The sequence below is a fragment of the Ascaphus truei genome, chromosome 7 (genome assembly GCF_040206685.1).
Source record: "Ascaphus truei isolate aAscTru1 chromosome 7, aAscTru1.hap1, whole genome shotgun sequence".
Taxonomy (NCBI): domain Eukaryota; kingdom Metazoa; phylum Chordata; class Amphibia; order Anura; family Ascaphidae; genus Ascaphus; species Ascaphus truei.
The window spans coordinates 9,611,226-9,626,361 of record NC_134489.1 but is presented as its reverse complement, the minus strand read 5'-3'; the positions used below and the strand labels follow the sequence as shown (position 1 = coordinate 9,626,361).

At 51.7% G+C, this 15,136-nt stretch overlaps 1 protein-coding gene across 1 annotated transcript in view; it reads right to left on the bottom strand.

Moving 5' to 3' along the window:
• Positions 1–225: 225 nt before the first annotated feature.
• The window catches only part of LOC142498689 (uncharacterized), a 73,234-nt gene continuing 58,323 nt past the window's right edge, over positions 226–15,136 (bottom strand). Inside the window, exon 6 of the mRNA XM_075606966.1 lies at positions 226–697. Within this exon, the coding sequence (XP_075463081.1) occupies positions 560–697 (138 nt within the window). The 3' untranslated portion in view covers positions 226–559. The remainder of the gene's footprint in view (positions 698–15,136) is intronic.

The window sequence follows — 15,136 nt, the reverse complement described above, 5'->3', positions numbered from 1 at the left end:
CTGGCCGCCCCCCCCCCCCCCCCTCGGTCTCCCTCCACCCACAACACACATACACACACACACTTCCCCCCGCCTCCCTCCAGTAGCTCCTTCCCTGCTCCCCTCCTTACCTCCTCATTGGCTCACTCGCGCACCACGTGACGCGTCAACGCTTCAGAACACCTTCTTCTGGTAGCGCTGGCCGGCTGACGCGTCACAGCACGTAGTGAGCCGCGGAGGGAGGAGGCAGCGGGGACCAAGAGATTGCAGGTAAGGGGCTGGTGGCGCACGCGGCCACACGCGTCGCCGACCGCAGCGGGTCCTCAGCCTTAAGAGAACGGGGTTGCCAAGCAAATGAACGGCAGTGTGTGACGTAGTATGGAGGGTTAGGGTGTTGTGTGAGTTAATTGATCTGCTTGATGCATTCTATAGATAGAAGAAAGATGATCATTCATTGACCACTATCATTTATTGTAGAAAATATACTTTTCTGTGACAAAAGAAAAAAGACCCCCACCTCTGCACACCAATTATTACCAAAAATCCATATTCTGTTATCCTCTCTAAAAATAGAAACTCCTCAGACCAGCAAACTGCGGTTAAAGTCATAGGCCACTTTCAGCCGTGTCTTGCCATTGGGGTGGGTCCAGTGTTGGAAGAGCGACTGCAGGTGGTGGGAGGGGCTGAATCCGCTCACGTGGACTGACACAGCAGCAACCTGCAGAGAGAGACAGAGAGAGACAGAGAGAGAGAATGGAGCTGGTGTCTCATTTATACGTCGCCCAGAAGATACACACCTATGTACATATGCACATGTAACTATATACATGTACAGCAAATAAAAATACCACTTGGGAGCACATTACATGTCTCAGACAGGCCTGCAACACTGCTCTTCACCATTATCTCTTTGCATACAGTACTTCCACTGCAGCAAGGGATTCTGTGAAATGACATGTAAATGAGCACACAGTGTGTCACCTTTTGCCTGGAATATATAAAGCATACATTACCAGCAAAGGTAAGGAGACAACAGCACTCAGAAGGTATAAGCAGCTATAAACTGTATTAAAGAAACTTGCACATATATCCAACGTTTCGGTCCGCTGAACGGGACCTAGTGCAACCCCCCGAGGAAGGTCCCGTTCAGCGGACCGAAACGTTGGATATATGTGCAAGTTTCTTTAATACAGGTTATAGCTGCTTATACCTTCTGAGTGCTGTTGTCTCCTTACCTTTGCTGGTAATGTATGCTTTATTATTTTTTATGACATAAGCACCAGGTCATTATATCACTTCAGGAGTGCCAGATATTCATGATTTGTATATCTTATTATATATTAGTGAAAGCACTGTATGCCTGTCTGCATCTTCCTGTGTCCCTAGGGGAAATCTCATTGGTCCCTTGGGCCGCCCGCCCCCGCACCTCTCATTGGCCTGAGGCGGAGTGACGACACACACACACACACACACACACACACACACACACACACACACACACACACACACACACACACACACACACACACACACACACCCACACTCTCTCACACTCTCTCACACTCTGCGCGGTGCTCATCGGGACCCGCGCGCACCTCCTCCTCTCCCCGGATCTCCCGGTTTCCCGTGCTTTTTCCTCCCCTTCCTCCCCCACCCCCCCGGCGCCGCTACAGTCAGCGGGGGAGCGGAGCGAGCCCCCGGGACACAGCGGGGGACTCTCACCCCCCCCCCCACCCACACACACAGAGCGGCTCTCCCCTCACCCGGCGCTCCCCCCCCCCGGCTCACCCCCCCCCACCCACACACACAGAGCACTGAACGGCTCTCCCCCCCCCGGTGCTCCCCCCCACACACACACACACAGAGCACCCGGCGCTCCCCGTCCCAGAGGCCTCTCCTCCGGCTGTCTCCGCCTCTCCTCCGGCTGTCTCCGCCTCTCACCGCAAGAGGCACAGCACCTCCTCACCGGAGAATCTCAGCCTCTCCGCGGAGGAGCCCGAGGTGGAGGAGGAGGGCGGCCGGTACCCAGTAGGAAGAGGAGCGCGGCCGTGTGCAAGGTGAGGAAACGCAGGGGAATGGGTTATTTAACGCGTCCAAGATTCACCCTGCCCTTTTCCCCCCCTGCCCTTTGCCCCCCCTGCCCTTTGCCCCTCCTGCCCTTTGCCCCCCCTGCCCACCCTCCCCCTGCCCTTTGCCCCCCCTGCCCTTTGCCCCCCCTGCCCTCCCTCCCCCTGCCCTTTGCCCCCCCTGCCCTCCCTCCCCCTGCTCTTTGCCCCCCCTGCCCTCCCTCCCCCTGCCCTTTGCCCCCCCCTGCCCTCCCTCCTAATGCCCTTTGCCCCCCCTGCCCTCCCTCCCAATGCCCTTTGCCCCCTGTCCTCCCTCCCTCCCCCTGCCCTCCCTCCCCCTGCCCCCCTGCCCTCTTGCCCCCCTGCCCTCTTGCCCCCTGCCCTCTTGCCCCCTGCCCTCCCTCCCCCTGCCCCTTTGCCCCCCTGCCCTTTGCCCCTCTGCCCTTTGCCACCCTGCCCTTTGCCCACCTGCCCTTTGCCCCCCTGCCCTTTGGCCTCTTGCCCCCTGCCCCCTCCCTGTCCTCTTGCCCCCCCTGCCCTCTTGCCCCCCTGCCCTCTTGCCCCCCCTGCCCTTTGCCCCCCCTGCCCTTTGCCCCCTCCCTCCCTGCCCCCCTCCCTCCCTGCCCTCTTGACCCCCTGCCCTCTTGCCCCCCTGCCCTCTTGCCCCCCTGCCCTCTTGCCCTCTTGCCCCCCTGCCCTCCCTGCCCTCTTGCCCCCCTGCCCTCCCTGCCATCTTGCCCCTCCCTGCCCTTCCTGCCACCCCGCCCCTCCCTGCCCTTTGGCCCCCCCGCCCCTCCCTGCCCTTTAGCCCCCCCCACCCCTCCCTGCCCATTGGCCCCCGCCACCCCTCCCTGCCCTTTGGCCCGCCCCTCCCTGGCCTTGGCCCCCCGCCCCTCCCTGCCCTCTGGCCCCCCCACCCCTCCCTGCCCTCTTGCCCTTCCCTGTCCTTAGCCCCCTGCCCCTCCCTGCCCTTTGGCCCCCCCGCCCCTCCCTGCCCTTTGGCCCCCCCGCCCCTCCCTGCCCTTTGGCCCCCCCGCCCCTCCCTGCCCTTTGGCCCCCTGCCCCTCCCTGCCCTTTGCCCCCCCCGCCCCTCCCTGCCCTTTGCCCCCCCCCGCCCCTCCCTGCCCTTTGCCCCCCCCCGCCCCTCCCTGCCCTTTGCCCCCCCCCACCCATCCCTGTCCTTTGCCCCCCCCATCCGCCCCTCCCTGCCCTTTGCCCCCCCCGCCCCTCCCTGCCCTTTGCCCCCCCCCGCCCCTCCCTGCCCTTTGCCCCCCCCTCCCCTCCCTGCCCTTTGCCCCCCGCCCCTCCCTGCCCTTTGCCCCCCCCGCCCCCCCCGCCCCTTGCCCCCCCGCCCCTATTCATTTATCAGTAGTTTTATTAAGATGTTTTTTGGTTATCTTTTTTAATTGCCAATCCCCCGTTAGGATATGTATTCATGTACATGCCAAATTAATTTCTATTGGAGATGTATATTTAGTATTATTGTGCTGTTTTTAGTCCAATACGATCTATTTTGTATTTTAAAGTGAGTACAGGCTCAATTAAGCCAATAATTATAATAATCATATTAGTAACGGGTTGCTAGGCAACCACAGGGCATATATACACAGCCCTAGATCTGCAGATAATCTCCTTTGGAAAAGTCGCCCGTGTGCGGTGAAACGCGTCAGGTTACGTCATCACGGCACTACGTCATCCCACAGGCCCGCGATCCGTCCGGATCGCGCCCGGCGCAGTGCCGACGCCAGAGAATATCGGAGCCTTCACTGAAGTGATTCTTGGAGTTTGCTGTTTTCTGTTAAAGCGTTCCAGTCTTCCAGCTGACCGCAGTCCCTCTCGCGCTGGGAGGACTACCATCGCGGGCACGATCGCGGATGTACCAGGTTGGCGGTGATAGTATTCACAAATTGCCCATTTTTACCTACGTTTGTGAGTGAACCTGTTTCCCCCCTCCCATTCCCCCTTTCCAAAATAAATGTACTATTTTACGCTATGGGGCGTGCGCTCTCTCTCTCTTTTCTTTTTCCTCTAGGTCCAATTTTGGATGTGGTCCATCCTCTTGAGAGCTGCCTTAAACCCCTCTACTAGAAGAGTCTGTATACACATCAGAGATACTGTTGGACTTTGTCAAGGGACTGGTTTTTATATTTACACTTATATTCACTGTATTTGTATTAGAGTTTAGTTTTTTGTTGTATGTCATTGTATTAATCACTTTTTATTCACTGATTCGTTTATATTGATATTGTTCTTATTATCATTTTCACATAATTTCACCAACACAAATTATTTAAATGTATTTAATTATTTGCATATAAACACTTGGCACTACTATATATATATGGTTTTCTGGGTATGCACCTTAACCCTGGCTGTGCTCAAAACTGTGACCATGCAGCAAGCTTAAGCCTATAGGGAACCATGTTAAAAATGGTTTTTGAGGCAAAAAGTGACACTGTGTGCTCATTTGCATGTCATTTCCCAGAATCCCTTGCTGCAGTGCAAGTGCTGTATGCTGGGTGATAATGGGGAAAGGCGGGGTTGCAGACCTGCAGATGAGCATACAGTTGTATTTGCATATATATATATATATATATATATATATATATATATATATATATATATATATATATATATACACACACACACACACACACACACACACACACACACACACACACACACACATTATATATATATATATATATATATATATATATATATATATATATAATCAAAAAATAAATAGATGATACCGTTCTGTGGCTAACGAAATGCTTTTATTTGTGCGAGCTTTCGAGATACACTGATCTCTTCTTCCGGCGATGTTACAATGAATGAAGCAAGCAAAAGCTATACTATAAACAGTGTCTCTTGGAATGTTATCTGTGCTAGTCCTTCCCCCGGTGTGGATGTGTTTTATGGCTGGAGGTGTCAAGAGGTTCCTGAAAGCAAGTGATGTAAGAGTATGTGTGTGTATCAGTGTGAATAAAAATGAATGGAGAGCCCACAGTATATACAGTGCTTTACAAAAGGTGTATATATATATATATATATATATATATATATATATATTAATATAGATCTATAAATAGGTACAGCTAGATAATAATTATATAAAGTTGAAATTGTGGTGTAAACCTATAGTCCATTCTCGGGAGCCCCTGATATGCGTTATTAGTAAAACCAGCTGGGACATTCCGCTCTGTGACGTTCCGCTCTGTGACGTTCCGCTCTGTGACGTTCCGCTCTGTGACGTTCCGCTCTGTGACGTTCCGCTCTGTGACAAGCATCCCAGTTTTTTCCTGTGGTTTGTAAGTGCAGAGCTGGTTTTAGAGACGTATTTATGATCGATGGGTGCGTGGGAATATCCTCAGATAAACCTTGTTGCTACAGCACTCCCAAACGTCTCCTTTCCTCCTGGTGCTTGGAAACCTTTAAAAGCTGAAGGCTAAGCACCATGTTGCATTAATGAGAGTTACACTATACATTCCTAAGTGTTTCTAAAATGTGCTAAGGCCCGGGTTACTTGCGGAACACACTTAAGAAACAAGAAAGTTGTAATGACAACACAGCAGATTTCTCATCTTTGGCCAATACATTTTGATCTATTTCAGTAAATAAAAATACCACTTGTGGGGCATTTGCATGTCTCACACAGGTCTGTAACCCTTCCTTTCCCCATTATCTCTTAGCATACAGTGTTTCCACTGCAGCCAGGGATTCTGGGTAATGACATGCAAATGAGCACAGTGTGTCACTCTTCTCATCCATTTTCAGACGGACCCCTATAAGCTTGTGCCTTTTGAGTTACATAGCTTTCCAGCACAGCATGGGTTACAGAAGTGCACAGCCAGTACCCCTGCTCACGATACTTGTCTCGACCTTTTTGGTCTCATCAGTGAGAGGTTGGTTGCTGGCTGAGCAACGGGAAGCTGGTACGTGGGTATAACCAGACATTAAATAAAGTTATGGTGGGTAAAAAAAAAGTGACAAAACCCTCCACTGTAGAGTGTACCGCAAATAGAAATACCACCTATGGATACATTTGCATGATCTATTTCAAGAATTTCATCTTCTATGTACAGTAACAATAGAACAGAGTCTCCCAAGTGAGATATCCAGCAGAACTCTGCTCACAAATTCCTTAGTGCAGTCTCTTCCATGTATTACAGAGCAGTGAGGAACGCAGCGTTTCAGCTCCCGTATGCACCTTCCATCACCTGAAACGCTGCGTTCCTCACTGCTCTCTAATACATGGAAGAGGCTGCACTATTACATTTGTGAGCAGAGTTCTGTTGGATATCTCACTTGGGAGACTCTGTTCTTTCTTTTTTTTTCAGTCTATTTGGTGCTGGCCACACATTCAGAGTTTTCAGCCCCCGGGTCCCAGTCTTGAAGGTTATATATATTATCAAAAAAAAGTAGCTGTAATAGGCATAAGCTACTACCTTCTTCAGATACTCGCTACCTTGAATAGAAGTATTTTGTATGTTGTATCCTTGCTGAATCGCTGAGATGATTGAAGAAATAAAGATGACTGATTTGAACTATAAACCCGATTCCTGATTATTACATCGCCGAAGTTTATCTAACAGAAGGGGGAGGTGTGACGAAATAGGCAGCAGGGCTTCCTAGGAAGCTCTGCCCGGTTGTCTAATGTCATCAGGGTAACTATGGGGTTAATGTTGAGCACCCAGGTTTTGCCAGTTTATTCCAATTTACCACGTATTGGGCTCTGTGAAAACAGCACTACTGCTCTGCTCCAGTCACTCAGGGCGCTAAGGGTTAACTCTAAACTGGCTTTAAGCCCTGGGGCCTATTAGGCGTGGTATCCCTGGGGAGGGGAAATCCATGTGTGGGCATTTTCCTCTGCCTGCATACATCCTGTGGACTATGCTAAGGATGGGGATGACAATATTTGGGCATGTCATCTTGGGCTTCCTGGTCCACCTTCAACCCCAGTAATCTCATCTTCTGGGCCTGGCGCCGTGTGCATCTCTCTAATTCAGACAGGAGTATAACTACTACCTTCTCCACAGCCTCAGAGTAAGTTAGTTATTCTGGACCTGATAGCATGTGTAAAGGCTGTGTGTCCTTCTCCCTGATAGCCTGTGTAAAGGCTGTGTGTCCTTCTCCCTGATAGCCTGTGTAATGGCTGTGTGTCCTTCTCCCTGATAGCCTGTGTAAAGGCTGTGTGTCCTTCTCCCCTGATAGGCTGTGTGTCCTTCTCCCCTGATAGCATGTGTAAAGGCTGTGTGTCCTTCTCCCCTGATAGCCTGTGTAAAGGCTGTGTGTCCTTCACCCCTGATAGCCTGTGTAAAGGCTGTGTGTCCTTCTCCCCTGATAGCCTGTGTAAAGGTTGTGTGTCCTTCTCCCCTGATAGCCTGTGTAAAGGCTGTGTGTCCTTCTCCCCTGATAGCCTGTGTAAAGGCTGTGTGTCCTTCTCCCCTGATAGCCTGTGTAAAGGCTGTGTGTCCTTCTCCCCTGATAGCCTGTGTAAAGGCTGTGTGTCCTTCTCCCCTGATAGGCTGTGTGTCCTTCTCCCCTGATAGCATGTGTAAAGGCTGTGTGTCCTTCTCCCCTGATAGCCTGTGTAAAGGCTGTGTGTCCTTCTCCCCTGATAGCCTGTGTAAAGGCTGTGTGTCCTTCTCCCCTGATAGCCTGTGTAAAGGCTGTGTGACCTTCTCCCCTGATAGCCTGTGTAAAGGCTGTGTGTCCTTCTCCCCTGATAGCCTGTGTAAAGGCTGTGTGTCCTTCTCCCCTGATAGCCTGTGTAAAGGCTGTGTGTCCTTCTCCCCTGATAGCCTGTGTAAAGGCTGCGTGTCCTTCTCCCCTGATAGCATGTGTAGAGGCTGTGTGTCCTTCTCCCCTGATAGCCTGTGTAAAGGCTGTGTGTCCTTCTCCCCTGATAGCCTGTGTAAAGGCTGTGTGTCCTTGTCCCTGATAGCCTGTGTAAAGGCTGTGTGACCTTCTCCCCTGATAGCCTGTGTAAAGGCTGTGTGTCCTTCTCCCCTGATAGCCTGTGTAATGGCTGTGAGTCCTTCTCCCCTGATAGCATGTGTAAAGGCTGTGTGTCCTTCTCCCCTGATAGCCTGTGTAAAGGCTGTGTGTCCTTCTCCCCTGATAGCCTGTGTAATGGCTGTGAGTCCTTCTCCCCTGATAGCATGTGTAAAGGCTGTGTGTCCTTCTCCCCTGATAGCCTGTGTAAAGGCTGCGTGTCCTTCTCCCCTGATAGCCTGTGTAATGGGTGTGTGTCCTTCTCCCTGATAGCCTGTGTAAAGGCTGTGTGTCCTTGTCCCTGATAGCCTGTGTAAAGGCTGTGTGTCCTTCTCCCCTGATAGCCTGTGTAATGGCTGTGTGTCCTTCTCCCCTGATAGCCTGTGTAAAGGCTGTGTGTCCTTCTCCCCTGATAGCCTGTGTAAAGGCTGTGTGTCCTTCTCCCCTGATAGCCTGTGTAAAGGCTGTGTGTCCTTCTCCCCTGATAGCCTGTGTAATGGCTGTGTGTCCTTCTCCCCTGATAGCCTGTGTAATGGCTGTGTGTCCTTCTCCCCTGATAGCCTGTGTAAAGGCTGTGTGTCCTTCTCCCTGATAGCCTGTGTAAAGGCTGTGTGACCTTCTCCCCTGATAGCCTGTGTAAAGGCTGTGTGTCCTTCTCCCCTGATAGCCTGTGTAAAGGCTGTGTGTCCTTCTCCCCTGATAGCCTGTGTAAAGGCTGTGTGTCCTTCTCCCCTGATAGCCTGTGTAAAGGCTGTGTGTCCTTCTACCTGATAGCCTGTGTAAAGGCTGTGTGTCCTTCTCCCTGATAGCCTGTGTAAAGGCTGTGTGACCTTCTCCCTGATAGCCTGTGTAAAGGCTGTGTGACCTTCTCCCTGATAGCCTGTGTAAAGGCTGTGTGACCTTCTCCCTGATAGCCTGTGTAAAGGCTGTGTGACCTTCTCCCTGATAGCCTGTGTAAAGGCTGTGTGTCCTTGTCCCTGATAGCCTGTGTAAAGGCTGTGTGTCCTTCTCCCTGATAGCCTGTGTAAAGGCTGTGTGTCCTTGTCCCTGATAGCCTGTGTAATGGCTGTGTGTCCTTCTCCCCTGATAGCCTGTGTAAAGGCTGTGTGACCTTCTCCCCTGATAGCCTGTGTAAAGGCTGTGTGTCCTTCTACCTGATAGCCTGTGTAAAGGCTGTGTGTCCTTGTCCCTGATAGCCTGTGTAAAGGCTGTGTGTCCTTCTACCTGATAGCCTGTGTAAAGGCTGTGTGTCCTTCTCCCTGATAGCCTGTGTAATGGCTGTGTGTCCTTCTCCCCTGATAGCCTGTGTAAAGGCTGTGTGTCCTTCTCCCCTGATAGCCTGTGTAAAGGCTGTGTGTCCTTCTCCCCTGATAGCCTGTGTAATGGCTGTGTGTCCTTGTCCCTGATAGCCTGTGTAATGGCTGTGTGTCCTTCTCCCCTGATAGCCTGTGTAAAGGCTGTGTGTCCTTCTACCTGATAGCCTGTGTAATGGCTGTGTGTCCTTCTCCCTGATAGCCTGTGTAAAGGCTGTGTGTCCTTCTCCCCTGATAGCCTGTGTAAAGGCTGTGTGTCCTTCTCCCCTGATAGCCTGTGTAAAGGCTGTGTGTCCTTCTACTGATAGCCTGTGTAAAGGCTGTGTGTCCTTCTCCCCTGATAGCCTGTGTAAAGGCTGTGTGTCCTTGTCCCTGATAGCCTGTGTAATGGCTGTGTCCTTCTCCCTGATAGCCTGTGTAAAGGCTGTGTGTCCTTCTCCCCTGATAGCCTGTGTAAAGGCTGTGTGACCTTCTCCCCTGATAGCCTGTGTAAAGGCTGTGTGTCCTTGTCCCTGATAGCCTGTGTAAAGGCTGTGTGTCCTTCTACCTGATAGCCTGTGTAAAGGCTGTGTGTCCTTCTCTCCTGATAGCCTGTGGAAAGGCTGTGTGTCCTTCTCCCTGATAGCCTGTGTAAAGGCTGTGTGTCCTTCTCCCTGATAGCCTGTGTAATGGCTGTGTGTCCTTGTCCCTGATAGCCTGTGTAATGGCTGTGTGTCCTTCTCCCCTGATAGCCTGTGTAAAGGCTGTGTGTCCTTCTACCTGATAGCCTGTGTAATGGCTGTGTGTCCTTCTCCCTGATAGCCTGTGTAAAGGCTGTGTGTCCTTGTCCCTGATAGCCTGTGTAATGGCTGTGTGTCCTTCTCCCCTGATAGCCTGTGTAAAGGCTGTGTGTCCTTCTCCCTGATAGCCTGTGTAATGGCTGTGTGTCCTTCTCCCCTGATAGCCTGTGTAAAGGCTGTGTGTCCTTCTCCCCTGATAGCCTGTGTACACTGGCGACACACTTTATTCGAGCTTGGCTAGTCCCACGAATTCGGGTATACCCGGGTGTATTGAGGTTTGTGACTGTTTTCTGCCCGAGTACATTGAGTTATTTTCCAAGCAGGGATTGAAGCATTTTATTCCCGCTGGCTGCAATACTGCACAGTATATATATATAAACTGCATTACAATTCATGAATTTATGCCATCTGGTAGACACGCGAAGCATTGCAGCCTATTAAATCCTAATCATTATCATTTAACAGATCAGCCGCCCATCAGCCAGGCATGAACCCAGGCTGGGAAGGCAAATGCAACGGGGCTTGTCAGAGGTTAGGAGTGGCGCATTCCAGGTATCTGCCAGGTACATACCGGGTATTTACTCGAATAAAGTGTGTCGGTGCAGTAATGGCTGTGTGTCCTTCACCCCTGATAGCCTGTGTAATGGCTGTGTGTCCTTCTCCCCTGATAGCCTGTGTAATGGCTGTGTGTCCTTCTCCCCTGATAGCCGGTGTAAAGGCTGTGTGTCCTTCTCCCCTGATAGCCGGTGTAATGGCTGTGTGTCCTTCTCCCCTGATAGCCCGTGTAAAGGCTGTGTGTCCTTCTCCCTGATAGCCTGTGTAATGGCTGTGTGTCCTTCTCCCCTGATAGCCGGTGTAAAGGCTGTGTGTCCTTCTCCCCTGATAGCCTGTGTAAAGGCTGTGTGTCCTTCTCCCCTGATAGCCTGTGTAAAGGCTGTGTGTCCTTCTCCCCTGATAGCCTGTGTAAAGGCTGTGTATCCTTCTCCCCTGATAGCCTGTGTAATGGCTGTGTGTCCTTGTCCCTGATAGCCTGTGTAATGGCTGTGTGTCCTTCTCCCTGATAGCCTGTGTAATGGCTGTGTGTCCTTGTCCCCTGATAGCCTGTGTAAAGGCTGCGTGTCCTTCTCCCCTGATAGCCTGTGTAATGGCTGTGTGTCCTTGTCCCTGATAGCCTGTGTAATGGCTGTGTGTCCTTCTCCCCTGATAGCCTGTGTAAAGGCTGTGTGTCCTTGTCACTGATAGCCTGTGTAATGGCTGTGTGTCCTTCTCCCCTGATAGCCTGTGTAAAGGCTGTGTGTCCTTGTCACTGATAGCCTGTGTAATGGCTGTGTGTCCTTCTCCCCTGATAGCCGGTGTAATGGCTGTGTGTCCTTCTCCCCTGATAGCCTGTGTAAAGGCTGTGTGTCCTTCTCCCCTGATAGCCTGTGTAATGGCTGTGTGTCCTTCTCCCCTGATAGCCTGTGTAATGGCTGTGTGTCCTTGTCCCTGATAGCCTGTGTAATGGCTGTGTGTCCTTGTCCCCTGATAGCCTGTGTAAAGGCTGCGTGTCCTTCTCCCCTGATAGCCTGTGTAATGGCTGTGTGTCCTTGTCCCTGATAGCCTGTGTAATGGCTGTGTGTCCTTCTCCCCTGATAGCCTGTGTAAAGACTGTGTGTCCTTCTCCCCTGATAGCCTGTGTAAAGGCTGTGTGTCCTTGTCACTGATACCTGTGTAATGGCTGTGTGTCCTTCTCCCCTGATAGCCGGTGTAAAGGCTGTGTGTCCTTCTCCCCTGATAGCCTGTGTAAAGGCTGTGTGTCCTTGTCCCTGATAGCCTGTGTAAAGGCTGTGTGACCTTCTCCCCTGATAGCCTGTGTAAAGGCTGTGTGTCCTTGTCACTGATAGCCTGTGTAATGGCTGTGTGTCCTTCTCCCCTGATAGCCGGTGTAATGGCTGTGTGTCCTTCTCCCCTGATAGCCTGTGTAAAGGCTGTGTGTCCCTCTCCCCTGATAGCCTGTGTAAAGGCTGTGTGTCCTTCTCCCCTGATAGCCTCTGTAATGGCTGTGTGTCCTTCTCCCCTGATAGCCTGTGTAAAGGCTGTGTGTCCTTCTCCCTGATAGCCTGTGTAAAGGCTGTGTGTCCTTGTCCCCTGATAGCCTGTGTAAAGGCTGTGTGTCCTTGTCCCCTGATAGCCTGTGTAAAGGCTGTGTGTCCTTGTCCCCTGATAGCCTGTGTAATGGCTGTGTGTCCTTCTCCCCTGATAGCCTGTGTAAAGGCTGTGTGTCCTTCTCCCCTGATAGCCTGTGTAAAGGCTGTGTGTCCTTCTCCCCTGATAGCCTGTGTAAAGGCTGTGTGTCCTTGTCCCTGATAGCCTGTGTAATGGCTGTGTGTCCTTCTCCCTGATAGCCTGTGTAAAGGCTGCGTGTCCTTCTCCCTGATAGCCTGTGTAAAGGCTGCGTGTCCTTCTCCCCTGATAGCCTGTGTAATGGCTGTGTGTCCTTCTCCCCTGATAGCCTGTGTAATGGCTGTGTGTCCTTCTCCCTGATAGCCTGTGTAAAGGCTGCGTGTCCTTCTCCCCTGATAGCCTGTGTAAAGGCTGTGTGTCCTTCTCCCCTGATAGCCTGTGTAATGGCTGTGTGTCTTTCTCCCCTGATAGCCTGTGTAATGGCTGTGTGTCTTTCTCCCCTGATAGCCTGTGTAAAGGCTGTGTGTCCTTCTCCCCTGATAGCCTGTGTAAAGGCTGTGTGTCCTTCTCCCCTGATAGCCTGTGTAAAGGCTGTGTGTCCTTCTCCCCTGATAGCCTGTGTAATGGCTGTGTGTCCTTGTCCCTGATAGCCTGTGTAAAGGCTGTGTGTCCTTCTCCCCTGATAGCCTGTGTAATGGCTGTGTGTCCTTGTCCCTGATAGCCTGTGTAAAGGCTGTGTATCCTTCTCCCCTGATAGCCTGTGTAATGGCTGTGTGTCTTTCTCCCCTGATAGCCTGTGTAAAGGCTGTGTGTCCTTCTCCCCTGATAGCCTGTGTAATGGCTGTGTGTCCTTCTCCCTGATAGCCTGTGTAATGGCTGTGTATCCTTCTCCCCTGATAGCCTGTGTAAAGGCTGTGTATCCTTCTCCCCTGATAGCCTGTGTAAAGGCTGTGTGTCTTTCTCCCCTGATAGCCTGTGTAATGGCTGTGTGTTCTTCTCCCCTGATAGCCTGTGTAATGGCTGTGTGTCCTTCTCCCTGATAGCCTGTGTAATGGATGTGTGTCCTTGTCCCTGATAGCCTGTGTAATGGCTGTGTGTCCTTGTCCCTGATAGCCTGTGTAAAGGCTGTGTGTCCTTCTCCCCTGATAACCTGTGTAATGGCTGTGTGTTCTTCTCCCCTGATAGCCTGTGTAAAGGCTGTGTGTCCTTGTCCCCGATAGCCTGTGTAATGGCTGTGTGTCCTTCTCCCCTGATAACCTGTGTAATGGCTGTGTGTTCTTCTCCCCTGATAGCCTGTGTAAAGGCTGTGTGTCCTTGTCCCCGATAGCCTGTGTAATGGCTGTGTGTCCTTCTCCCCTGATAGCCTGTGTAAAGGCTGTGTGTCCTTCTCCCTGATAGCCTGTGTAAAGGCTGTGTGTCCTTCTCCCTGATAGCCTGTGTAATGGCTGTGTGTCCTTCTCCCCTGATAGCCTGTGTAAAGGCTGTGTGTCCTTGTCCCCTGATAGCCTGTGTAAAGGCTGTGTGTCCTTCACCCCTGATAGCCTGTGTAATGGCTGTGTGTCTTCTCCCCTGATAGCCTGTGTAAAGGCTGTGTGTCCTTGTCCCCTGATAGCCTGTGTAAAGGCTGTGTGTCCTTCACCCCTGATAGCCTGTGTAATGGCTGTGTGTCCTTGTCCCCTGATAGCCTGTGTAATGGCTGTGTGTTCTTCTCCCGATAGCCTGTGTAAAGGCTGTGTGTCCTTCTCCCCTGATAGCCTGTGTAAAGGCTGTGTGTCCTTGTCCCCTGATAGCCTGTATAAAGGCTGTGTGTCCTTCTCCCCTGATAGCCTGTGTAATGGCTGTGTGTCCTTGTCCCTGATAGCCTGTGTAATGGCTGTGTGTTCTTCTCCCGATAGCCTGTGTAAAGGCTGTGTGTCCTTGTCACTGATAGCCTGTGTAATGGCTGTGTGTCCTTGTCCCCGATAGCCTGTGTAATGGCTGTGTGTCCTTCTCCCCTGATAGCCTGTGTAAAGGCTGTGTGTCCTTCTCCCCTGATAGCCTGTGTAATGGCTGTGTGTCCTTGTCCCTGATAGCCTGTGTAAAGGCTGTGTGTCCTTCTCCCCTGATAGCCTGTGTAAAGGCTGTGTGTCCTTGTCCCTGATAGCCTGTGTAAAGGCTGTGTGTCCTTCTCCCTGATAGCCTGTGTAAAGGCTGTGTGTCCTTCTCCCCTGATAGCCTGTGTAATGGCTGTGTGTCCTTGTCCCTGATAGCCTGTGTAAAGGCTGTGTGTCCTTGTCCCCTGATAGCCTGTGTAAAGGCTGTGTGTCCTTCTCCCCTGATAGCCTGTGTAATGGCTGTGTGTCCTTGTCCCTGATAGCCTGTGTAAAGGCTGTGTGTCCTTCTCCCCTGATAGCCTGTGTAAAGGCTGTGTGTCCTTGTCCCTGATAGCCTGTGTAATGGCTGTGTGTCCTTCACCCCTGATAGCCTGTGTAAAGGCTGTGTGTCCTTCTCCCCTGATAGCCTGTGTAATGGCTGTGTGTCCTTGTCCCTGATAGCCTGTGTAAAGGCTGTGTGTCCTTCTCCCTGATAGCCTGTGTAAAGGCTGTGTGTCCTTCTCCCCTGATAGCCTGTGTAAAGGCTGTGTGTCCTTCTCCCCTGATAGCCTGTGTAAAGGCTGTGTGTCCTTCTCCCTGATAGCCTGTGTAAAGGCTGTGTGTCCTTCTCCCTGATAGCCTGGGTAAGGCTGTGTGTTCTTCTCCCCGGATAGCCTGTGCAAAGGCTGTGTGTCCTTCTCCCCTGATAGCCTGTGTAAAGGCTGTGTGTCCTTCTCCCCTGATAGCCTGTGGAAAGGCTGTGT